The sequence below is a fragment of the Colletotrichum higginsianum genome, chromosome 2 (genome assembly GCF_001672515.1).
Source record: "Colletotrichum higginsianum IMI 349063 chromosome 2, whole genome shotgun sequence".
Classification (NCBI taxonomy): Eukaryota; Fungi; Ascomycota; class Sordariomycetes; order Glomerellales; family Glomerellaceae; genus Colletotrichum; species Colletotrichum higginsianum.
The window spans coordinates 4,432,217-4,456,413 of NC_030955.1; the positions used below are offsets into that span (position 1 = coordinate 4,432,217).

At 58.2% G+C, this 24,197-nt stretch overlaps 9 protein-coding genes across 9 annotated transcripts; 6 read left to right on the forward strand and 3 right to left on the reverse strand.

The window, feature by feature from the left end:
- Positions 1 to 106: 106 nt before the first annotated feature.
- CH63R_03045 (T-complex protein 1) lies at positions 107 to 1,897 on the reverse strand (the record flags this gene model as incomplete). Its single annotated transcript, XM_018298020.1, has 3 exons — positions 107 to 298; positions 349 to 1,741; positions 1,839 to 1,897. 3 exons carry the CDS (start codon positions 1,895 to 1,897, stop codon positions 107 to 109), a joined length of 1,644 nt encoding a protein of 547 aa, XP_018162836.1.
- Positions 1,898 to 2,448: 551 nt separating this feature from the next.
- Positions 2,449 to 3,609, forward strand: CH63R_03046 (HMG box protein; the record flags this gene model as incomplete). The annotated part of the gene is made up of 3 exons (XM_018298021.1): positions 2,449 to 2,464; positions 2,627 to 2,952; positions 3,010 to 3,609. The coding sequence occupies 3 exons, from the start codon at positions 2,449 to 2,451 to the stop codon at positions 3,607 to 3,609; spliced, it is 942 nt and encodes a 313-aa protein (XP_018162837.1).
- A 386-nt stretch (positions 3,610 to 3,995) lies between these two features.
- Positions 3,996 to 5,658, reverse strand: CH63R_03047 (Sporulation protein rmd1; the record flags this gene model as incomplete). The annotated part of the gene is made up of 3 exons (XM_018298022.1): positions 3,996 to 4,069; positions 4,131 to 4,482; positions 4,549 to 5,658. 3 exons carry the CDS (start codon positions 5,656 to 5,658, stop codon positions 3,996 to 3,998), a joined length of 1,536 nt encoding a protein of 511 aa, XP_018162838.1.
- Positions 5,659 to 6,446: 788 nt separating this feature from the next.
- On the reverse strand, positions 6,447 to 8,133 carry CH63R_03048 (Saccharopine dehydrogenase; the record flags this gene model as incomplete). Its single annotated transcript, XM_018298023.1, has 5 exons — positions 6,447 to 6,604; positions 6,662 to 7,227; positions 7,313 to 7,658; positions 7,873 to 8,016; positions 8,079 to 8,133. 5 exons carry the CDS (start codon positions 8,131 to 8,133, stop codon positions 6,447 to 6,449), a joined length of 1,269 nt encoding a protein of 422 aa, XP_018162839.1.
- A 786-nt stretch (positions 8,134 to 8,919) lies between these two features.
- Positions 8,920 to 9,807, forward strand: CH63R_03049 (60S ribosomal protein L43; the record flags this gene model as incomplete). The annotated part of the gene is made up of 3 exons (XM_018298024.1): positions 8,920 to 8,937; positions 9,476 to 9,672; positions 9,744 to 9,807. 3 exons carry the CDS (start codon positions 8,920 to 8,922, stop codon positions 9,805 to 9,807), a joined length of 279 nt encoding a protein of 92 aa, XP_018162840.1.
- Positions 9,808 to 13,037: 3,230 nt separating this feature from the next.
- On the forward strand, positions 13,038 to 15,185 carry CH63R_03050 (PHD-finger domain-containing protein; the record flags this gene model as incomplete). The annotated part of the gene is made up of 2 exons (XM_018298025.1): positions 13,038 to 13,341; positions 13,414 to 15,185. 2 exons carry the CDS (start codon positions 13,038 to 13,040, stop codon positions 15,183 to 15,185), a joined length of 2,076 nt encoding a protein of 691 aa, XP_018162841.1.
- A 1,020-nt stretch (positions 15,186 to 16,205) lies between these two features.
- On the forward strand, positions 16,206 to 17,412 carry CH63R_03051 (NUDIX domain-containing protein; the record flags this gene model as incomplete). The annotated part of the gene is made up of 3 exons (XM_018298026.1): positions 16,206 to 16,254; positions 16,314 to 17,047; positions 17,119 to 17,412. 3 exons carry the CDS (start codon positions 16,206 to 16,208, stop codon positions 17,410 to 17,412), a joined length of 1,077 nt encoding a protein of 358 aa, XP_018162842.1.
- Positions 17,413 to 18,838: 1,426 nt separating this feature from the next.
- CH63R_03052 (Caf1 family ribonuclease) lies at positions 18,839 to 21,160 on the forward strand (the record flags this gene model as incomplete). Its single annotated transcript, XM_018298027.1, has 6 exons — positions 18,839 to 19,067; positions 19,120 to 19,424; positions 19,635 to 19,742; positions 19,801 to 19,852; positions 19,906 to 20,745; positions 20,805 to 21,160. 6 exons carry the CDS (start codon positions 18,839 to 18,841, stop codon positions 21,158 to 21,160), a joined length of 1,890 nt encoding a protein of 629 aa, XP_018162843.1.
- Positions 21,161 to 22,464: 1,304 nt separating this feature from the next.
- On the forward strand, positions 22,465 to 23,961 carry CH63R_03053 (Peroxin 26; the record flags this gene model as incomplete). Its single annotated transcript, XM_018298028.1, has 2 exons — positions 22,465 to 22,985; positions 23,052 to 23,961. 2 exons carry the CDS (start codon positions 22,465 to 22,467, stop codon positions 23,959 to 23,961), a joined length of 1,431 nt encoding a protein of 476 aa, XP_018162844.1.
- Between the last annotated feature and the right edge of the window lie 236 nt (positions 23,962 to 24,197).

Genomic DNA, 24,197 nt, shown 5'->3' on the forward strand with positions numbered 1-24,197 from the left:
TTTTGTCTTCAGGGATCTATTCGGGATATCTCGACGTGACTTTTGGGGTGGTCTATGATCATCAAAACCGACATGAACTCCATTACCAGCCGCCGCCTTTTCCCATTTAGTCCTCGTCCCAGTTGGGGTTGGGGCCGGGAGGCTTGGGGCCGCCGGCCCGGCGAGCCACAATAATCTGATCGACTGACAGAACAGTCCGGGCGGCCTCGGTAGCGAGCTTGATGGCCCAGGACTTGGAGACCAGCAGGTCCAGGATGCCCTCCTCGCGGGCGTCCAGGGTACCGGAGCCGTCATCGTTCTACCACGGTCAGCGTCATAGCCTCGAGAAAACAAACAGGCGGTCCTTACCTCGATATCCACGCCGGTGGCCCAGTCGTCCTTCTTGTGGTGGGCCATGTACAGTCTGCTCAGGACCTCGGTGGCGTCCAGACCGGCACTCTCTGCGATGGTCCTAGGGATGACCTCGAAGGCCTCGCCGTACTTGCGAATGGCGTACTGCGACAGGCCGGGAGTCTTTTCGCCGAGGGCGTTCAGCCTCTCGACGAGCTGGATCTCGGTGGCACCCGCACCGGGCACGAGGCGAGGGTCTCTGGTGATGGCCTTGACGACGTTGACACCGTCGTCGACGGCGCGCTCGACGTCATCCAGGTGGTTCTGGGTGGCTCCTCTCAGGACCAGGGTGGCTGTTCTTGTGGCCTCGTCCTCTTGTCTGAACACGGTGACACGGTCTCCGCCAATCTCGAGGGTCTCGACGACGTCGATGGAACCCATCTCGTCGGGCATGGGCGCACCCAGACGGGCCAGAGGGGTGGCTCCGACGACTCTGCAGATTCTGCGCAGCTCGAACTTGCTGAGAATCTTGATGACAAGGATGCCGAATCTGTTGAGGTAGTGGAGAGCCAGCTCGCCCACGGTGGAGCCGGCAACGACGACTCGGATGCCGACGTCGTAGAGCTCCTTGATGGCGGCCTCGAGGTGCGACTCCTCGCCCTTTGTGAAATCCATCATCTCCTTGGCGTTGTGGAGGAGGACGGTGCCCTTGGTCTCGGTCTGGCTGGTGTCGATCGGGCACGAGAAGACTCCGACCTTTGCGTGCTGCGCCTTCTTGATCGAACCATCGGGCTCCTTGGGGAAGACCATACCCTTGACCACGCGGCTCTGCTCCAGGGCGCCGCCCATGATCTTGACTACTCTGATGTTGTCGACGTTGAAACCGACGGGGTTCTTGGGCAGCACCGCCAGGACGGCCTCGGCGACGAGGTCGGCCAGGAAGTCCTCGCTGCCGTTCTGCTTGCTGGCGACGACGGTGCGGATGGCCTTGCTGAGCTCCTCCTGAGAGCGGATGTCCTCCACCTTGTCGACGGAAAGCTCGTCCAGCGTCTCGAGGGCGAACTTTTGTGCCCGCTCGTAACCAGTGACGATGTCTGACGTCTTCAGGCCCATACGCAGCAGGTCCTCCGCCTTCTTCAGCAGCTCGCCGGCAAGAACGATGACCATGTTGGTGGCATCGCCCATCTCCGACTCTTGCTGTTGACTGGCCATGACCAGGAGCTTGGCCGCCGGGTGGACGACATCGAGTTCTCTAAGGATGGTGGCGGCGTCTGAGGTGAGGATCATCTTCTGGAGGTGGTTGATGACAATCTTGTTGCGGCCGTAGGGGCCCAGCGACGTCTGAACGGTCGACGAGATAGCCCGGCAGGCGTCGATGTTGCGCAGGACGGCTCCATCTTCGGAATCGTAGCTGGCGGAAGGCGAGGGGTCAGTCAGTCGGTGACACGGACAGCAAGGCGGGGGGGGAGAGGGGAGCTTCAAGTACGAGGGGGGGAGAGCACACTCACTTGTTGTACCCCTGCTTGAACAGGTTCGCGTTCGGTGCGTTGGGGATGTTGAGAGACATGATGAACCGACGACCTGGTACGCTTCGGGAATCGGGGCGTGTTAAGTCGTGAGGCTCAAAAACAACAGTGTAAAATGTACCCTGTGTGTTGATGATGTGGTTGCGGGAGCTCCTCTTCCTCCAGGCCTCAAAAAAAAGTCTGGGTGCAGGTGCGGGAGAGCGTATTGCTGCAGCCTTGGTGGGTTGGCACCGGGCATGGCCAATCATGACGCCGCAGGCATGCCATTGATCCGATCCGGCGCATCTGGTGCATTCTAAATTTCGGGGGTGGTTCCAGCGGGAACAACTGGGTCCCCCGGCCTTTTCCAGGCTTGGTGTCCCTGTGAGAGAGTGAGAGACAGCAGCTGCCAGCCTCGCACTTCCCAGCTGGCGCGGTCCATGTTGCTTGTTGGTCCCCGACGACAATCGCCCATATCTCACGTTCTCGGCAGCCTCTCACCACCTGGTTCCATCCTCCAATTGCTCAGATCCGCGTCGCAGTCAGACCTCAACCACATTGCCCTCTCCTCTGACACGTCCAGCATCACCGAAACTCTCTTGATAGATACGTAATGGCTCCGCAATCCGGTACGTTTGTGACTCCCTTGAACTCGAGCAACCTAAACACCCTCGCAAAGCTCCGCTTGACACCCGCCGCGACCCCCATCTCGTCGCAACTCATTCCCCCTACCTTTCTCCCCCCCCCCCAAAAAGCCAATTCTCGCTCCGTCACACTCTCTCCCACACAAGGACACGAACCGCAACAGCTCCAGACCATCCGCGAAATGCCTCCCAAGAAGATCATTCGAGCTAATCCACCCGCGATCGACCTCTCAGTGATCCCGCCTTCCCTACCTCCCTCCGTCGAAGAGGCCTATCGGAGAAAATGCGTCCAGCTCAAGCAGCGCACCGGCGAGGTCGAGGAGGAAAACGACGCGACCCGCGTCCGCCTCGCCCGGATCCGACGACAGATTGAGAAGCTGCGGCTGGAGAGAGCCTTCCTGCTGGAGCAGCTGGCCAAGAGAACAAGCACCAACGTGGAGGATTCAGACGGCAGCCCGAGCCCGCCACCGACTGTAGGCCCTCCGCCAAGCCCACCTCGACGACAAAGCAGGTTGCTGACACCATCTCAGCCGCAAGAAAAGCCTCTGCGTACGAAACGCGGCCACCGCAAGCCGTCGGTGCTCGCCGAGATCGACTCCGCCGCCAAGGCCAACTCCAGGCCGCTCAGTCAGACCGCCGCGACCATCTCGCCCAGTTCCGAGACCTTCTCCCACACCCAAGGTGGCGGCGGCGGCGGCGGCGGCGGCGACACACAGGCGTCGGCGCGCACCAACGGTATCGCGAAGCCGCCCAAGCGCCCTGGAAATGCCTTTGAGCTGTACTGTGCCGACACGCGGCCGGTGCTTGAGGAGAAGAGCAAGAACGACGCTGATGTCAATGTCGACGAGGAGCTCGCCCGCGGCTGGAAGGACCTGCCGGAGGGCGAGAAGGAGGAGTTCCAGACGCGCTCCGAGGAGGAGATGGCCAAGTACCACAAGGACAAGGACGCCTTCGCCGCAAAGAGCAAAAACGCCGAGCCCAAGGAGGACGAGGAGGAGCGCGACAAGTCACCACAGGAGGCGCCCGCGGCATCGCAAGACGAAGATGTAGAGATGGGCAATTACGACACCGAGGAGCAGCCGGAGGACACCCCGGCTGCTGACGACAAGGACGACAAAGCGGATGATTGATGCGGCCCGACACATGCCGCGTTGTAAGACGGAAGGAACTCAGGCGTTGGGGGGGAGCAAGGGCTTCGCGGGTAGAAAATTCTTTGCTTATTTGTACAACACGAGACACAATAATCGACTGCTGGAAAGAAGAAAAAAAAGGAGGCGTTTGCTGCCCATTTGATTACACACACTCCCCGGTTCTGCGCGATCTGCGCCGTGAAGCTCCTTCTCTCTATTGCGCCGCATGACGGAGCTCCCGGGTGTTCTGTGTGGCCTGATTGTGATATACCTCCGATCGCCGAGCTTTTCCCTGCCTGTGATGAATCGCTGCCATAAGAAAGAGAAGAGACGAAACAAAGATGGACCCAACCTATGCGTACAGTAGTAGTAGTAGTACCATGTTGCTAATCCGATGCATACAAATCCACCACGATGTTGATGGCTGCGACGACAATCTCGGCCGCAATGAGTACAATTACTGCGTGGTTGTTAGCCCAAAATCCCGCGGCCGCGGCCGTCGAACCATGGGAATCACTCACCAATCCACTCCAACTTCTCTCCGTGGCCGTGGCTGAGCTGGTCCTTCAGCACGGCCAACAAGTCGGCAATGACGTCCAGACGCTCGTTCAGGAGGCCGACACGTTGGTCCATCTCCAGGTAGCTCCGGACGGCCTGGTACACGGGTTCGAGCTGGGGCTCGACCCAGAACAGCTCCGGCGTGTCGAGCACGGAGCCGTTGAGATGGATGTTGATGCGGAGAATGAAGAGCTCGCCGATCTGCATGTTGATTTGCGTGCGGCTGAGGGCGATCTTGCCCGTCAACGCGATCTGGGTAGGGATGTCTTTGCACGTGTCGACGGTCGAGGCGATCAACTCTTCAAACAGGGACGTCTGCCGTCTCGTCAGCATACCTGTACCTCATGACGGGTTCGTGTTCCCCCCTCCGACCCTTCTTACCTTGACGCTCTGGGCCAGCGCGTGGGAGATGGCCAGCTTGGTCATGTAGTTCCGCTTGTCCCGCAGCGTGATGAAGTCGTTGTAGATACGCGCTTGGTATTCGCGCGTGTAGTAAAAGTTGAAGTGCTCCGTCTCGACGTCGTCCACCGAAAGCTTCTCCGTCTCGAACTTGGCAATCTCCTTCAGGAACCTCTGCTCCTGGGCCAGGGTCATGCCCCATATGACGACGACCCCGTAGTCGAAAAGGAAGACCTCCGGGGTGTGGACCTGGGTGTCAAAGTCCGGGTTGGTCTCGACCAGGGCGTGCTCGTTGCCTCCGTCGAAACCGTCGACAAAGCCGGAGTCCTGCCGGCCTTCCGACTGGAGGTCGATGAGGTTGTCGCGAGAGAAGCCGTTGTCCGAGACGTCGCCCGTTGAGTGCCGCCTCTCGTACGCCTGTACCGGGTCGGGTTGGGCGCCTACTCTGCGGTCGTGCCTGTTCTCGACGGTCTTGCTGTAGTCGTACGCCGAGTAGATGCACTCGTCGATCAGCTTCGGGTTGGCGCCCCTCGATTTGCCCCGGCCCTTGAGGAAACGCATCAGGCCGTCCATCTGGTACTTGTTGGCCGTGCAGTACGCCGTCACCCTCGGCAGCCGGTCGCGGTCCGCCTTACCCAGGCGCGCGGCATCTCTGCGCGCCGTGGGATCCTTGATCCGGGTATACTGCGAGTACACGTCCCTACCGCTCTCCTCATCCGGGCTCTCTTCGTTGAGCTCGGGGTTAGGGAGCAGCTTAAGCTTTTGCGCATTCTTGGTGCTTCGCTGCGGACCGATCTTGGGCACCAGCTGGGGTGGTATGTGGCTCGGCACCGCTCCGTGGCTGTTCCTCCTCCGCAGCTTGTTGTTGATGGAGGCCAGGGCGGAGCTCTGTCCGGGGCTCGCCGACAGGCTGTTGTTGCCATGGCCCGCCTTGGATCGTTGGAAGTCGGGCTCGGGCTCTATCGTCTTGGAGACGGGGTTCGGGTTGAAGGTGACGGTACGCGACGACTTGGGGCGGACGTCTGCCGTGGGGAGCAGTGGTGTGTTTTCGGTGGCCGAAGCCGACCCAGCGGCTGTTGCTGTCTGGTCCATTCTTGAAAGGCTTACTTCTTTCTTCTTCTCTTCACTGCCGGGGGGGGGGTATCACGAAATAAAAAAAATAAAAAAAGGAGCTCGGAGATGTCGTGCGACTCGGATAATGAACGACAAGATGGTCGACCGTGTTATCGCATGTCGCGACGGGTCAGAATTTTGGTGGTCCTTTTTTCCCCTTATTAGCTTGACGGTGTCTGGAGAAAGGTCATTGCTTGTGTTGCGTGGACGAGAGAGCGACAATGCTTCGGTCTGGGCCGTGTGCTGGATTTGCACCACGTCTGATGACGTCCTCAGTTTTCACGAATTGAGCCTCCCAGGGCCTGGCGCGAGCTGTGGGCTGCCAGTTCTGCGGGGAAAATGCTGCTTTCGGTGCGCTAATTACCCGGCCACAGCCAGACACCGCTCGGTTACGTCGGTCCACCACGCTGGCACGCTCCACTGTGGGAACGATGAGACGCGCTTCTCAATTGTCCACTGGGAAATACAGCTGCAAGTGCTATGCAACAAGGACGTGAACCCCCTGGACCATCTTAACCCCCCCCCTGGCCATCTGTCATTCGGTTTGCATCTGACGATTCCCTGGCATGGCTACGTTGACAGCGATGGCTTTCGCCTCGTGCAACTTGGCAACTCTGCTCGACTCACACAAAAATGGCGTCTATCAACTGCCACATTCAGGCAAATGTGGTAGTATCCTTATCACTAAACAAAAACCCACTACAGGCCGTGGTTTCAACAGCACCGCCAAGGTCGAAACATGACTTGCCCCAGCCCAGGCCTCGTTGCTACTTTTCCAGTATTTCCGACTCAAATTTGAAGCCGGCTCCCTGCAACCGGTCTATGAAAGGCTGCCCCAGGCATGACGGAGTAAAAACACCGCCGGGCAGGTCGACGTCCTCTTCCAGGAGCGTCGAGGCAGCCTGGGCCAACAGGACGGCCGTCACTGTTCTACTCGTCAGCAGTTTGCCAAGCCACATCACAATTCAAGGGACAAGCTCACAGTAGTACATGCTGCCGTTGTACCACGCACGACAGAACGCCTGGGGATATCCCGTCTCGGATCCCCTGTCCGGGATGGCAGTGCCGCGATACTCGATCTCGTCCTTCTTGCACGCCTCCTTGTCTGGCCCCTCGCCGGGCTGGTAGACGAACATCCTGACCAGCTTCCGGAAGGGCGCCGCAGTCGCAAGCAACAAGCCAAAGAAGGCGAGAGCCCAGTGAATGGCGATTCCCCGGAGGTAGCCCTTGGCTCGCATGTACTCGTGGAACGAGAAGTTGGGTCCGTAGAACTGCTTCTCGCGCGAAGGCAGGGTTGCGAAGAGACCCCACGTTCTTTGGACGATGGGCGTGTCCGTCATCCCGGCAATGGACGTGGTCATCAGTCCCAGGTTCGGGACATTTCGCAATCCCACCAGCTTGGTGAGCAGGGACGTCTGCGATTGACCCTTGCTGCGGTTCGGGACGGGCGAGAGAGCATATGGCTTGTGCTGCTCCCTCACCTGCGAGAGGGTGAACGAGTCGAAGAGGCCGAGAACCGTCGCCAGGGTACCGCCCGACGGAGCCGCACTATCGCGGGATTCGGCGTTAGAGTTTCGACGTCCTGTCAAGGTCTCACCGGCCGGACGGGCGGCGAATGGGAGGGAGAACCTACTCCAGCTGGTGGATAGACACCGTCACGGCACCGGTTTGGGCCGAGAGCCTCTCGCGGACCTGCTTTGCCAGCACCCACGTGACGAGGTCAGGCGGGGCGGACTCGATTCCGATCTGCGGAAACATCATCGCGCCCGTCTCCTGCGCGAGGCCCTCGTACTTCTTGATCATGGTGCCGGTCCAGGGGGTCTCGCCGGTGACATCCAGGTAGTGCGTGCCGTTCTCGGCGCAGGCTCTGAATGCATGCTCGCCGTACTGCGCGTAAGGGCCGACGGTGGTGATGAGAATGTACGTCTTTTTGGCGAGGGCCTCGAGGTCCTCGTCGTTGAGGCTGCAGATTTCAATTCCTGTAAGCCATGGTCAGCATTCTCGACATGGAACTAGTCGGCCGCCAAGCCCGCATGAGGGATCCAGCCCCTCATCCATCCGTCACCACTTCTCCATCTGTCCACGCAGACGCAGCTTCTCGACCTTCTTCCCGGTACGCGTGCGAGGACAGTCGCTCGGGACAAGGCACACCCCATCTCCTGTTGGCGACGGCCCTAGGTTCCCGTCACTCACCAGGCTGCACTCTGTCGGGGCTCAGCTTCTTGCACTCGCCAACGAGGTGCTGAAGTTTCGACTCTGATCGACCTGCAACCGCCCATTTCAAATTGGTCGGCAGGTGTGTCGTGATGTGTTCCGCCACAAACGTCCCGGTGTATCCTGTTGGTCGTTAGCACTGGCAGTGGCTTCGTTCGACTGCGAACATCTCGGCTTATACGCACCAGTGGCACCAAAAACGATCAGGTCGTACTGACGGCCATGCTGCTTGAGGGACATTTTTTTTTTTCGCAAACGAGAAAGGGCTTTCTTTCACAACGCACGCTCTCGAGAGAGAGTCTGGAGGATGAAGAAGGGGAAATGGCAGTCAAACGTGCAGCAGTCTCAGACGGCTTGCCGAAGTCATGCGCAGCCGGCCACCGTTCACACATGTAGACATATCCCAGGACGCCACGAAAAGTGGCACCCGATACCCGACCCCTTTTACGAATGGCATGACGAGCACAATAGGCCCGTTTCGCGGTCAATTGGTGACACATGCCGTGATGCGGCCGTCAAGGACGCAAACTTTATGGTGTAGCGAGCGGCGACACCAACTCTTCGAGGCATCTGGCCCGCGCTCCCTCGGCGCCCAAGCGCTTTCGTAACGACCTGCCGGACGTTGTGCTTTCCAAGTACGGCCTAGAAAAGGCCGAGCGGGCAGCTGTGACGCCGATCTCCCGGGCATGGCTCGAAGGCCTCCCCCCTCCATCGTTTGAGCGCCAGCGCCGATACGATGCGACTATGCTGGAAATGCGCTGTCTAGTCAGGTGAGAGGTCACGTGGGAGTCGCTTCTTTCCGTTCCAAGGCCTTCCAGCTGCGTCAGGACTCAGGGCAGGCGCGCGAACCCCACACACAGCGGGTTTTTCACAGCGAGTGGCCCGTGCATCCTTTCACACGCACACAGCCCGGCCCTGAAATTCCACCACCATCACAAAAACTTTTATTGAGCAACCGCCCTGGGAGGAAACATCACTCGTCGCACTTCAAGTCAACGAACCCGTTCCCCCCAACACATCGACAAAATGGCCAAGCGCACGAAGGTTCGTAATGCTCTGCACCCATTCCACCGAGTCCTGGCTTCATCGAATCCCCCCGGCGTCGTTCGATCTCTCTTACCCCGCGGCTCGACGTCCCGTTCGTCACCGGCGACAGTGGCAGTCGAGGCGGGAATCCCGCGGGGTCGGGGGAGCAAGTCGAAGAGAGCGGACGACCGCTCCCGCAGCAGAGCCGAGCCTCTAACGAGCTGAGCACGAGAGAGATGAGCGAAACGAGAGAACCGGCGGCGACCACCATCCGACCTGGAGACCATCATCACCACGGCCTATGCTACCCACACATCTCGGAGACCAGATGATAGTCTGCGGCTGTCGAATCGTCCGACGGACCATTTCGGATTCAGCAACATTGCATCCGTGGGGATGCGGAACTTGGATCACGACCGCTCTTCTCTCTCTCTCTCTCTCTCTCTCTCATGCATCGTCGGAAATGCTCATGGCTTACTGCTGCCCGACACTGCAATGAAGCCGGGACTCGCAACTCTCTATTTCTCATGGATACAGATGGCTAACGCCCCTATAGAAGGTCGGAGTGACCGGAAAGTACGGTACCAGATACGGTGCTTCCCTGCGTAAGCAGGTGAAGAAGATGGAAATCTCCCAGCACGCCACCTACACCTGCACGTTCTGCGGAAAGCCTACCGTCAAGCGCCACTCCACTGGTATCTGGAACTGCAAGGGCTGCAAGAAGACCGTTGCCGGCGGTGCCTACACTGTCTCGTACGTGCACAATCCAGCGATGACCACCCATTCGAGAAGCAATGTGATGCTAACCGCGCATACACGAATAGCACCCCCGCTGCCGCTGCCATGCGCTCGACTCTCCGTCGCCTGAGGGAGATTGCCGAGGTTTAAGGGACGAGTTACGGAATGGTGGACGACTTCTGATTTGCATTTCGGGCGGGTGTATGGGAAAACCGGATATCATGCCTACATCCTGACGACGGCCTCAATGGAACGGGTCTTCGGTCAGCTGCCAGAGGGACCATTTGGTCAGCAATGAAAAGAACTTGACGTACAGCAACGTCCCCTCCCGGATCGCTACCGTTCTGAGATGTGCCACTCTACATGTCCAGACAGGACACTTCGCGTGCAGTGGTGAACAGCGTGTTGAGGTCATTCGGGGGGGCCGCGCAGTTTTGGCCAACAGGGACTGAACTCTGTATGCCGTCATGTAGCCGCGTCTTCGGAGGTCGAGACGGTCCCCACCCAACAGAGATTTGCACTCGTCATAAGAGACGCCCACAAGGCTACGCAGCTGTGAATCACGAGATGTATGCCGAGTGATCTCCAGGCAAGGGACGACTCACCGGGTGCGCTGACTTGCCTCGAAAATCAAACGGCGCTCACATAGGGGCCCTCCAATGATGTTGTCTCCCAGCGTGATTAAAGCCCTCGATTCACAGCATTGCATTCGTCAACGGTGCGTGGCAGGCGATCGATGGGATATGCCCCGTTGGCTCATTGCTCGAGTCATCCAGGTGCCCTCTGGGTTGAACATGTACAAAACGTGGATGCGGCTGGCTCGAGCAGCCAATGAGAGTACCCGGCCGTGGTGGAAGGGGGTCCAAAGAGAAGATGGCGGTTTCGTGCCATGTAAGTCGGCGAGCTATGTATGTCACCACCACGTCCTGTTCAAGAGAGGATGTCGCTCAACGCGCCACATTAATGACAGCCGAGGACCCCATGTAAGCGTATTCCAATTGGGTGCATTCTCCTCCCTTCCTCTTGTAATGATAGCCGGCGGAAGTTTGCCGTCAATTACGGACAGAGAAGGAAAGAAAAAACTCGGGTTAACGGAATCAATTTCACATGGGTATAAAACGCCGCGTCGCCCGCAATTTGCCAGCCATCTTATGCTCCCTTTCCTCGGTAGTTAGTTACTCTGTACTTGGCAGCCAAAGGAATTTCGGCCGGGACGAGCAGCCGTCGACGACATCAACTCGCTCGGGCACACCAAGGAAGAGACGGACTCTGGCTTGGGTCGCGGCCTGACGCAGGCCAGGCCCGTCAACCAATCTTCGTCGGCCTCCGAGGAACGAGGGGCGTGAAGGTCTCACGTGTACCTTGCTTGAACGGGCACAGCAGTGGGCACCTTGGTCCCTTGTCCCCTTTCCCATTCCCTTTCCCTTGCCTTTTGCCTTTCCCTGGCCCCGCGTGCTCCGTTAGACTCCCGTGATAAGAAAAGTCCCAATTTTGGATTCGGACACGGCACTCAATGTACCGTCGACCTGACCCCCGTTCCAACGAGCGAATCTCCCGGCTTTTCCTCCTCCAGCCATTGCATTCGCCTCGGGTTCACGTTGCCGTCGCTCGAGTCAACCCGGAACACACCAACACTACAAACCTCCCCACGCCGCCTTTCTCAGAGCTGCTGGAGATTTTGCTAATAAGAGTGCCTGACGTAAACCCCCCTCACTCCCCACCCCCTTCGACCAAAGACGTCGCGTCTCGACACAAGACGGCACCAGATCTCACACATCTCACGCTCAGCTGGTCCAAAGACCTACCTGACCGTCTGACGTCGCACGAGCCAACCCATTGATTGGGTGGTTGACTCGCTCACTCACTCACTCACCCACCCACCATCATCTTTCCTTCCTTCCCATCCTCGCCCCCGCGACACAGCTTGCTGATTCCAGTAGTCCCGACCTCCCTTTGCCTACCTACATACCTACCTACCTTGTTGGTGGGTGGCCGAGAGACCCAGGAACCGTGAGGAGAAAGGGTCGGCAAACGCAAACTCCACGCAACGCAACCAAACCACGCAAGCTCCCCCCCGGTCTGCCGCCAAGTCAGGTACGTATCGCTTTGTTGTTCTTACCACCTCCCTACCTCGTCCGAATGAGAGGTTGCTGAGGGGGGCCCTTGGACAAAGGCGAGTTGCCAAGGGTCGTCTACTTGGGGTAGAGAAGTTACCGGAAGTGAGAGTTGAGATGCTTCGGTGGGGGTTGACCTGCATCGATCCTTAGGGGTTTGTGCTCCTGCAGCGACCCTAGTGGACTAGTCTGGTCCGCTCCGGTGCCTCGACCTGCCTCCTCCGATCCCAAATATGTGTCAGGCACTCAATTTTGCGTGTGTTGCTGTCTGGTTGGAGTCTGGAGGTTTGCAGAGAGGTGTGTGTGTGTGTACTCTGTATCCGTACAGGCGTTGAATTCCAAGGGCGGCCCTGTCGCCATGTCCAGCCCAGTGGATCGCCCACCGTCTGCGAGGTGCAACTTGCAAGGAGCGTGGCGCACCGCTGCATCAGCCGGCCGTTGATTGGTCCCGGATGAGACCAGGTGCAGGTGTGCGTTAAGCTCGCCAAAAACCCGCTTCGGGGCTTTGGTTCCTTCAAACCTTGACTCTTGCAATCCCAGTCCTGTCGAGATACCTCACAGCCCTCAGCACACTTCTCTGCCTGGAGTGCCCCAGCACTCCAGCACTTCAGCACTTCCCCATCAGCAGCACCAGCACCAGCACCACCAGCATTACCTCCACCAACGAAGCGCTTCCCCCCTCAGGCACTCTCATACCTCGCACCTCTCGCCTCTCTCTTTCTCTCTCTCCCTCCTGTCTCACACAAGCACCACCATAAGCAGAAGTGCGAAATCCTCTCTCTCTCTCCTCTCCTCTCTCCACATTGACCATTTGGTCTATTTTGTTCCGTTTTATTTTTCCATCCGTCGTCCCTCCGTTTGTTGTCTTTACCTGGCAGCGGCGAAACATCTCCCGAAGCGCCCCCAGCTGACTGACAGACGCAGAAACACACCAACTCACTTGCCTACCCACCTCCCACTCTTCCTCCCCTTCCCACTCTTCAGCAACTACCCTACCCAGTTGTAGCTGCGAGTGCCCCAACTCCTTTGCCGCCTTAGCAGCAGCAGCACCACCACCACCACAGAAGGACCCTCGACTTGACACCTTTTTTTGCCCCCCAAGACCAGCAACAAGGCAACCGACGCTGTAAGCAAAAGCACAACAATCACACAACAACAAGAAGACCGTGAATCATTGTGCACTCCAAGGGCCATACTTTGGCTATTCCCCAGGACGATTTTTTATGAATTCATCACTCCGGAAGCGATACTACCACTGTTGCCACAATGACTGAACCGGATCAGTGCATCATATGCCTGGAGTCGCTGCAGCACCCCTCGTCGCAGCCAGACAGCGCAAACGGGGCGGGACCAGCAGCAACCACAACAACAAAACCAGCGGCAGTCTACCGTGCCATCGACTCAGACATTGAAATCCTCGAAGATCCAGAGTCCAACTTCATCGCTACTCTCGTGGGCTGCAACCACGTCGTGCACGACCAGTGCATCAGGAGCTGGGCCAAAAACTCCAACACTTGCCCCATATGCCGAACGCCTTTCAATGAGGTCAGTCTATCCTCTGAGCTCAACGGTACGTATCAAAAACAACCCACCCCCGCCGCACTGCGGCAGCAACACGAACTAACTTGCCGGAAACCTGTAGGCCCTGCCGTCAATTCCTACGCCGTCCAGGACAAGAAGCAAGAGCAGGAGTTTGACATCCACCGGTGGCTCGAGGAGAACCCCGATGACGAAGCCTCGGAGCCAAGCCCCGCCTGTCCCATTTGCGAGTCTTCCGACCACGAAGAGGTGCTGCTCCTCTGCGACGGCTGCAACGCAGCCTACCACACACACTGTATCGGCCTGTCCGGAGTGCCCCAGACCGAGTACTGGTACTGCTTCGAATGTGCCGAAAACAATGCGGGTCGGTCAAGCTCGAGCGAGGCTTCGGACGTCGAGGTGCAGGCGCACCCCATCACGCAGGCTGCTCGCTCGGCAGCCAACCGACGAAACGTGGTCGCCCGACGAGGCTTCTTGCGGACGCAGTTGCAGGCCAGGAATGCCCGGCGCGAGGCGAGATCTCTCGAGTGGCAGGGCGCCTGGGACCGGATTGCGAGTCGTATCTACGATGCTACTGACATCGACCTCGACAACCACGAAGACGAAGACCTCTTCCAGGGCTTCCGCCGGGCGCAGGCGCAGAGAGAGCAGATCCGCGAGACCCAGGAGCACCAAGACTGGCAGCAGCGCATGAACATCGCCAGCCGCCTAGGCGCCAGAGACATCTTTGCACAGAATATCCGCCCAGCCGTGGGCTATCGCCTGGACGGCGTACCGGTCGAGCCGGTCGTCCAGTCTCAGCCTCCCCCGCCCCCTCCCGAGACTCGAGAGGAACAGCAGGCCTGGGGTGCGCTCGAGAGGGCTCGCGACGCCGAGACCGCCCCCAACGCTCGTAAGCGAAAGGCGAGGTCCGTCACGGCTTCCCCCCAAGAGCCCGCTCAAGAACCCGAGCGCAAGCTCAAGCGACCTCGTACCCGCCGATTGCCTCTGCAGGGGGAGTCTTCCGGGTCCGGCTCAGCCTCAGCCTCAGCCTCCACCTCCGCCTCTGCCTCTGCCTCTACCCCAGCTTCTGGCTCTGGCTCTGGCTCTGGCTCTGGCTCTGGCTCTGGCTCTGCTACTTTGCCCGCCGCAGCTCCTACCTCTGCGGCTGCCGTCACATCGTCACCCGCGCCGACAACCGTATTGGCTTCGAGGCCTCACTCGAACGGTGCAACCCAACGCGCCCAGTCTCCGATCAGCACGGAGCCTGGCCCGTCCTTCCTGTCGTCGCTGCTCAAGGAGGTGGAAATGAGCACTCCGTCGGAAGACGAGACGGTGCGGAACTATTTCGGCACGCGTTCTGGCGTCGACCCGTCGTCGCCGGTGACGTCCCCCTCCCCCTCGTCACGCAACTCTCCGCGGGCGCTGTCCCTCACACCGCCACCACACCCCCGGCCTAGTTCGCCTACGTTATCATTGAGCTCTTATGTGGAACCGAGATTTCCCAAGGCCAACTACTCGCCGACCCGAAACACGGGCGACAGCAGCGACTCCGACAGTCGTTCGAACGGCGCCGGAATCCGCCAGCCTCGACCGCAGCGGCCGAACCGCCAGCGGCCCAACTTTTCTCGGTCGCAGGATTCGTCTCCCACGCGACCGGCCATCCCCTTCGAGACAAAGGAGAGAATCAGCGGCATCGTCCGGGCGGCTCTGAAGCCCCACTGGCGCGCTCAAGAGCTCACGTCGGAGCAGTACGCAAGCATCAACCGAGACGTCTCCCGGAAGCTGTACGAAGGTCTGCGCGATCCCCAAACCTTGGACGAGGATGCCAAGAAGGCGTGGGAGAAGATCGCTTCCAAGGAGGTGGCCCGTGCATTGGAGGAACTCAAGGCTTGATCGGTGGGTTGGTGGGTGGCACGAACGGAATGGCGTTTTTTTTTTTTGGTGTTTGGCAGCGAACCGAGCGGTTTGATACCCGACACTCCAACTAGGGGAGGCTTGTTTGAAATCTTTCGGCATTGAATTATCTCGTGCATAAGGAATAGGCATTTGTAAGTAACTCGTGGACTTCGAATTGCGCCAATAGCGAGCATCTCATCGACACCACGTTATGGAGACGCTCGAAGGGAAGCCGGATCGGCTCTTTTTTTCTTCGAAAGGTAGATAGACGACGATACGACGAATGGACATAACGACACTTCTTCACATGCTTGCGCGGTCGTGACAATCAAAATCGTGAGTGGTTCTGTAACGGCCAAGTCAGTGACATCAAGACCGGTGCGCACACACACAAGACACAAGCGCACGAAAACAGGCAGCGGTGAGAGGCGCGCAAATCTTCTCGGACGTGCTCCGCCGAGAGTGCGAGCCGTCTACTTTCAAAGCGTTCGTCGCGCGGCAGGAACCCAGCAACAATCAGCAATAGAATCGCTGGATGTGTTGGCAGTAACTATCTAACAGTATAACCCAGTAAGAAATGCAGGTGCTGCTAGCGAAAAAAGACTGCTCTTTACTCTGGGCACCGGATAAATGATCAGGACGTTCTGGAGGCGGAACAGGTCTTGACGATAAGGAATTGGTGCCGTAAAGAGGAAAGAGAAAAAAGAGAAACAGAAACGGCAGGCCGTTGGAAAGATGATAAAGGCTCTGCGCTGAGCGCCCCGCTGCTTACGTGATCTGTCCGTGACTGTTCAGGCGTCAAGTTGACCCGGCGCCTACAGGATCCGCTTACGCTGAGCCGCTGCCCGTTGAGCTGTGAGCTGTGAGCTGTGCACCGCATCTGTCGCGTTAGGTAAGCAGCGACGGGTCCTTCTCGGTACGTACCCCGGCCGAGCTTTGCAGCAAAAAAGTTCAATCCATTCTGGAGATCTCGACAGAGGTGTCAATGAGGAGACCCAGTACACCTAGCCATTCACCATGACGGCCCCTAGCAGAGGCGCATTCGCCGCCCTCGGGCGTCTACGACGTGAGATTCTCCCTTCTTCTGCTTGATCACCGAAGCAATTGACTAATTGATGCGGACAGCTGCCACCCCTAGAATCTGCCGACAATGCGCGAGGGTCCAGATCAGAGCTCCGACCCCCTCGCGGGCGTACTCGGGCGCCGCCGCCGCCGCCGCCGCCTCGACGACGATGAGCGACTCGACGACGGTGCCTCCCTCGAATGTCGGCATTCCTCCCGAGCCCAAGCCGGCAGGCCAGACGGCCCCTAATTACCACATCAAAGCGGGCGTGATCCTGACGCGGGCGCCGCTTCTCACGCGGCCCCTGACGTCGTTCGAGCAGGCCTACTTCTTCTACCAGAAGCGGCTCAACGAGCGACTGACGCTGCCCTTCATCACGTCCGTCTACTTCAAGCCCGATACCCCCGCGCTCATCGACTGGAACATGAAGATGAAGGACCGCCAAGGCACCGTGGCCAAGGAGCTGGGCGTGTACAACGGCAAGGCGTCGCGAGCCTGGGACGACGAGCTGACGGTTGGCGACAATCTGAGCAAGCACGACACGACAGTTGACCTGCTGCTGAAGGACTCCGTCATGCGCGTCAGTGACGACGCCGAGATCATCCCGGAAGAGGATCGGGCGCCGCCCGAGGCCCTCGCGCCGCGGGTGTCGGAGGCAGACCTCAAGGGCGACACGACGAGGCTGGACCGCGCCATGGACCGCACGCTGTACCTGGTCGTCAGGAAGGATGGCAAGGACGGCGAAAAGTGGGAGTTCCCCGCAGCGGGAATGTCCACGGAGGAGAACCTCCACGAGGTGAGTCGGCTGGGGGGGAGTAGTGCGCAGGATCGACACCGTGAGAAACGTACTGACTGGGAGGGGAACAGGCCGCGCAGAGGATTCTCGACGAGACGGCGGGCGTCAACATGAACACGTGGATGGTCGGCCGCGTGCCGGTCGCCGCCTACGTGAAGAAGCCGACGACCGCCCGGGAGGGCGCCGCGGCGGCCAAGGGGCAGAAGACTTTCTTCCTCAAGGGCCGCATCATGGCGGGCCAGGCGGACCTGACGGCCAACAAGCACAAGTACAAGAAGTTCAAGTGGCTCACGCGGGAGGAGCTCAAGGGGGTGCTGGAGCCCGCATACTACCGCAGTGTACGAAACATGATGGCGGACCGGTAAAGCACGGGGGGTGTGGGTTTGGTATCCGGCCATCCCGGCCCTCTCCGGGCAAGGGGTGAGATAGTGTGGGTGGTGAGAGGCAGAGGGGTGTAACGCTGTTGTATCATAGAAACTGTACAATCAAATCTTTTACTGGGCGATATGGTCTCGCCCGTGATTGTGGCTGCCCTTGGTATCGTTGAATTTTGGATGCCATCAGGACGGTGTCAAGTGTAGGCGGTGGAGGTCACCCTGACCTCCAACACTTTCCTGCGGTACGGTTCATACATAACGATGCCAGTGATACGGATTGTCAAGACAGAAACAACAGATGCCGCTGGACTGCTTGGCCTGACGTGTGAAATGTGAGTGGCTGGCACGTGGACTTGAAAACCTACGTAGTCCTAGGGATCAACCGCCCCAGCTGGGGTCGTCTTCTGCACAAGGACGTACATCAATCGTAAGGGCCATTGTCGTCCTCGCCTCCCGTAGGAACCGGAACCCTCACCACCTCACCTTGAGGGTGGCCCCGCCCACACTTTCATCCCAGACGCTCGCTCCTTCCCGCCATGACATCCCACCAACCGACGAACGACCCCTTATATACAGAGACAAACTCATTGTTTCTCAACAGTCCGTGACGCAGCGGGATCAATAGACACTTCTTTGATTGAACGTCCCGGCGCACGGGTGTGTGGGTTCGAGTCCCACCGCCGTTAGTAAAATCCTTGCATCGTTACACCTGAGGCTGGTAAGAGCTTCCTGGGATTTTCATAGGCTCCGCTGTCCGCAAGGACATGAGTTGAACTTTTTGATTTTTTCTTCTCATGAATCCATCCGGCAAGGTTCCTAGGAGGAGGATCACATCAAATAGTTTAAGATGGTGTGGCTGGCGGTGGTAGAAGAAGCCTGCTCTATAAGTTGACAAACATCCTGACCTGTACGTCTGCTTTTGCTATCTAGTAGTAAGTTAGATCAGCGTATTGTTATTTGGAAATGTGTCTTTTCAAATGGCCTTTTCCTCCCTCACCAGGATCCTGCCATGTATGATGAATTCGTACTGCCTGTAAGAATGAATGGTCGGTTCTGAAGCATTGGTGTTGACTGACATGTCTCTACCACATGCCCATGCTGTCTTCTCCAAGTAGGACATTCTCTCCTTAACGCCTTCATGATCATCTGCCCTGTTGACGTCTTCACTCCTTCGAGCCTGAGATGGATAGGCTGTCACCTAGGCTGGAGAAATCCACACCGAGTATGACCGGCTGTATTCATGCAGGTAACGAAAAGGCTCCTTCCCTCATCGAGAGCCCTTACTATGCGTATTCATCCTCTCCTCCAGCCCATCCACCCACTCACTCCCTTGGCCTTGTATGTGTTTTCCATCAACCACACGGTCCAACCAACCGACCATACAACACAAGCCGCCGACTGCTTCCACTCAAAAATGGAAGTCAACCCAGATAACTTCTGGAGGCAGCTGCCTCGGATTCTTCTGTCCATCGCCAAATCACAGTTTGTCGCCATTGATCTTGAGATGACCGGGATCGCGGACAAGAACTCGGAAGAGAGACTCGGGAACCCGACGAAGCAGCAAATCTACGAATCCGCCAAAAACATTGCATCCACTTTCAACGTGTTCGAGCTTGGTATTAGTTGCATCATATCCAAGCCAGGTTGGTGGTAATCCGGTTGTTGGAGGATTTCGTTGATCTGACCCCTTCGCAGATGGCTCATACACGACCGAGTCCTTCAGCTTTACCGTCAGCCCCTACCTGCATGCCGACACCCGGAATGACGAGACATTCGTCAAGGACGTCGACCGAAGACTTTCAGTCTCGTACAGCACTCTTAAGTTTTTGAGAAAGGAGAGGATACGAATGGAGAAAATCTACGACGATTGCGTACCGTACCTCAGCCGCAAGGACGTTCGCAAGGCTACCGAGCGAATGGAGAAGAGGATGAAGCCGTGGAACACCAAAGAGCACCCTTACGACGAGGACGAAGAAGGCCTCTCGTTTTTCAGCGAATATGTCTGGGACACGATCACTGAGTGGCTGGAGATACCTTACCCAAAAGCAAGCACTCCTGACTAGTCCTCGCACCACATCTGTTGCGATTGTACCGGGTTGCTCACCTTTGTCCGCCCTGAGCTGACTTGAATACTTTCCCAGAGACCCAATGAAATCAATGTTCTTATACCGCCTTCGGAAAGCAAAAGACGGACAGATGTCTATCACCAGATCGTCCGCAGCAAGGCCAAGGTGCTCGTTCCGCACATGAGGTGTCGCACTTGGAACTATGGCGCAACAGTGATCGTCTACCCAGTGGATGACGAAGAAGAAACAGACGTTGGTTTGCTCTTGGCGCGAATTTCCGTGTAGACCTATGACGGCTGACCACGCACAGAGATACAAGTTCCTACAGGACCAGCTCACGGCCTCATTGGCCAAATACTCAGGTAAGGACGGACAACGTCAGGAGCATCGCCGGTGGCTAACGACTGAGCGCAAGGGATCCGGCTGGTCATTGAAGCCCTTGCCGGTGGGGACTTTGCGGAACTGATCGATGCGGACCGCGTCGTAGAGGCAATGTCAGTGTGCCCAGGTGATGCGCAGATACTATGTCAGAATGTACACCAGATGCTTCAATCAACATTGGCAGCGCGCTCCGGGGACTCATCAGAGAGCGAAGACCAGGACGACTACAATACGTCCCAGACATCCGACGAGTGGCCCTCCGATCCTCTCCTGGAGCCCGACAACCCCTGGAGGCAGCCTGCTTTTGTCAATGACTGGCCGGCACCTGCAGGGACTGGCCAGAATATCGACTTCTCTAACGGCTGGGGCGATTGGGGCAGCCGGAGGCAAGTCAGCACCAGCATCAACGGCGATGAAGGATATGGCTGTAGAGCCCTTGGAGAGCCGAGCCACTGGGAAGAGGTGTGCACAAGCGACGACGACGACGACGACGACGACGACGACGACGACCCGACTGCACAGACCCTTGGCGAAAGAGTGGCGGATGCCCTCAAAACAATCGAGGACCAACTGAAGAGATCACGGCCCGTCATTGTCGGCCACAACCAGTTCATGGACCTGTTGTTCTTGTACAACACATTTGTCGACGACCTGCCCGCCACTTTGGACGACTTCTTGGCAAAGATTCATGAATTGTTTCCCTACATATTGGACACGAAGCTAATGGCAATCAAACACCAAGCGATCGAGGGCGAAGACCCCTTGGTTGACCTATACGACAGGTTCAGCGACCGCAAGGCAATGCCGCATATAGATTGGCCGCCGGGATATGGCTATGGTCGCAGTGGCACAGCTCATCAAGCCGGCTTCGACAGTAAGTCGCTCGCCGGTGTCATACAGGCGTAGGGGAGGGCGCCAAACTAACACGCGTAGGCTACATGACGGGAACTGTTTTCCTACGACTGGCCTGCAGGTTGGCATACGAGAACCTGACGGGCGGCGGCGGCGACGAACAGGTTGGCCAGCGTATGAAGTTGTTTTACAGCAGAGAGTGGCTGTCAGCCATCGGACGCAATCCCGACCACTTCCAGGGCCCGAGAGCCTCCAGCCCCGATTGGCCGGAGTCGTCGGATACCGATGATACCGGAGTCAACCAGCCCGAATGGGACGATGTCGCATTTGACTTGGTCCGGAACACAATCCGAATTGCGCCCCGGAGAACGGTTTACCTTGGACAGCGAGGAGAGAGCGAGGCTCTCGAGACACGGGCACGCGGAAATCCTCGGTAGTGTCTCCGGGACGCGTTAAGAGGGAAGACGCGATGATTTTGGCAATGTCGCTTAAGACTGGATGACCCCTGACGAGTTACTGGAGACGACCCGCAGAGCCAGGCCTCGATAGATGAATTGAGGACCCAAATTTGACCACTTGTCTGAAGTGACATAACTCCCCTACGCCACATGGCGAGGGGGGTCATTGCAACTGCCAAAGAATTGAGCGAGAAAATGACATCCTGTCCTGGAACATCCTTCTCGAGGTTGATGATGACCATGGAGTGTGAACGGCGACGTCCGAGACGGGAAAGGGCGACAAGAAGGCTACAGGGATAGATAAGGTGGGGTGGAATTCAAAGAGTGAAGACCAGACGGATGAGAACCTACTCGATGAATGAGGGCCTCCCTCCGTCGCTGTCACGCTGAACTGTCGAGAAGCCTCGGGGCAATCTGGGGAAGAACAGGGGCGGGAAACCCTAAACGACGAACGCGTTCGCGAACTTGCGATTGACAGGACGACATTCGGGAAGGGGCGACCCAAAGGGGTTTGATAATGGTCTAATTATGAAGACCGGCGCCTGGGGAGGGGACCCCGACTCGGAGGAGGCAGAAAAACACGAAGATTTGAAATGACAGGCTGCCAGAGCATGAAACGATCATCTGGAAACGGTGGGTGATCTCCGCGAGGTGAGATGAAAGCTCGGCCGGTCGTCGAGGGCAACCCCTGTGCGTAAAGTGCGTCCGACCCGGCATAGTTCGTCTTGCCCGAAGGGGAAGCTCCACCATGGGTTGCTCGTGGAGGCTAAAGGGATACTTCACATGTGAGGCGCCCAAAGCGACGTCACCGGTACTCGCTTATCGTCCCACCCCTCTCTTCGTTCTTTGGCGGTCAACTCGGTCTGGGGGGGGGGGGGGGGGGCACTAAGAAAACAGGCCGAGGCTAAACTTGGGCCATGACCGAAAAGTGTAACCGTGCCGGTCCATGCCCGGCCCAGCTGCGTTAATCGGCATGTTGTCAGCAGACTCCCCAGCTGGAATTCTCCAGCAGCCGCCCAGCAGCACCCGGCACCCAGCACCCAGCGGCGCCACCATCAACAACCACACACTCACACTCACACCCGAATCTAACCACATGTCGCGGCTCCCGTCACAACGACCAGCAGGTGGCATTTGAACAGGAACGCGTATGATGGCCGCCATTCTCCGCACACCCGATACATAACAATAGACCCCGTTCTTTTTCCAACCTCATTTCCCTCCGCCTGGGGCACTTCAATGCCGACGTCTTGACGATCTGCTGCCGCCCCGTAACTCTCCAAATGCCCGCCGCCGCAGACATGTCGTCCCTCAACGGCTCCTACACGGCGACCCTGAGTCCCACGGTCGCCTCCTCCGAAACCACTGCCACCTTCCCTCCGCACATGCTCGCCAGCTCCATCTCGTCTCTCTCGTCGTCGACCACATCGCGCCAGTCGTCCCAGATATCAAAGACCTACCGCCAGGCCTCTACTCTGTTTCTCACGCGTCGTCTGCCCGAGGCCCTGTCGACCATCCTGCCATTGATTACCCCGCCGCCGGGACAGTCGGACGGCGGCGTAACCGAACCCGCGCCCGTTGCGAGGGCGTCGCGATCCACGAGGATCAAGGTCTGGAGCCTGTATCTCACGACGCTCAACGCAATCGTCGAACTGGAGCCGGACGAGGGGAAGGATGCGTTCGGGAGCCAGGAGTGGCGGTCGCTGTGCTCCAAGGTCAGGGACGGGGAGGTGTGGGAGGAGGTCGTACGCAACGGATACCACGGCGTCGAGAGCGATGTCGACTCGGATGTCGTAATAAACCTGTGAGCAGCCCCCCTTCCCCCCAAGCCGTCGTTTGCTGCATCGGCCGCAAGCTAACAAGCACGCAGCGCCACGCTCTTACTAGCCCACGCCCGGACACAGGAATTGAATCAAAGAAAGCTGGAGAGCTATCTTGCCGCATCCGCCTCGCCAAACCTGGACCTCTCCAAGAGGTTCTCCGACTCGCCGTCGTCGCCTTCGCCACGGCCGAATCGGCGCCGGTCTCCGGCGAAGCCCACGAGTGGAGCGGATACGCCGAGGGACCTCAACGCGCGGGTCAAGATCCTCGAGCTGTACACGCTGCACGTTCTGATCCGCAACAACGAATGGGATTATGCCCGCGAGTTCATCAGCGTGAGCTCGGTCCTGGACGACGAGCGCCGGGAAGCGTTCCTGCAGGCCCTGCAAAGCCTGCAAGAGGAACAGCAAGAACAGGAGAGGCAAGAGTCGGAAGAGCGTCGTCGGCAGGAGGAGCAACTGCGGCGCGACATTGACGAGGCGAAGAAGCTGCGAGCCGAAAACGAAGAAAGAGAACGCCGAAGGTTAGAGGAAGAGAGGGCGCGGAGGGAAGGGGCCGAAGGGGACTACGGCATCGAGAAGACGCCGAGCAAAGCAGGCTCGAGCAAGGCGGGATCGAGCAAGGGACGCCATGCGAGAGCCGTTTCCAACGCTTCGGGATCCAACAACGCGAACCCGAAAATGCCCGTCTCCCGGGCAAAAGGCAAAACGCCGGCCACGCCCACGCTCGGGACGAGGGCGTCGATGGCCTTGTCTCGCGTGCGCGAGCTGATAGACCAGCTGGGGGCATCATTCAAGACGAACCCCATGCTGCTGATGCGGTTGGTGGCCTTCATTTTGGGATTGGTCGTCATGTTTGGACAGAAGAACGTCCGGGAACGGATACAGCGAGTGCTTGGTAACGGTTGGAACAAGGTCAAGGCGACTGCGGGAATGGGAGTCAAGGTTAGCTACATATGATTACGACGGGGTACCGGCTAGCTGTGACTTTCACTGTATATTATACGAATCTGGATGGACAATGGCCGCAACTGCATGTGACAGTGACAGGTTTTTAAATTGTTGTCACGCTAATGCTAATGGAAGCGAGTCGTCGCAATTCCAATTTTTTGTGAATGCCATTCAATTTTATTTTTTTGAACTGTCGCCAACGCGGCCATGGAATTTCCCTACTCAATCTATGAATCTAGACGCCC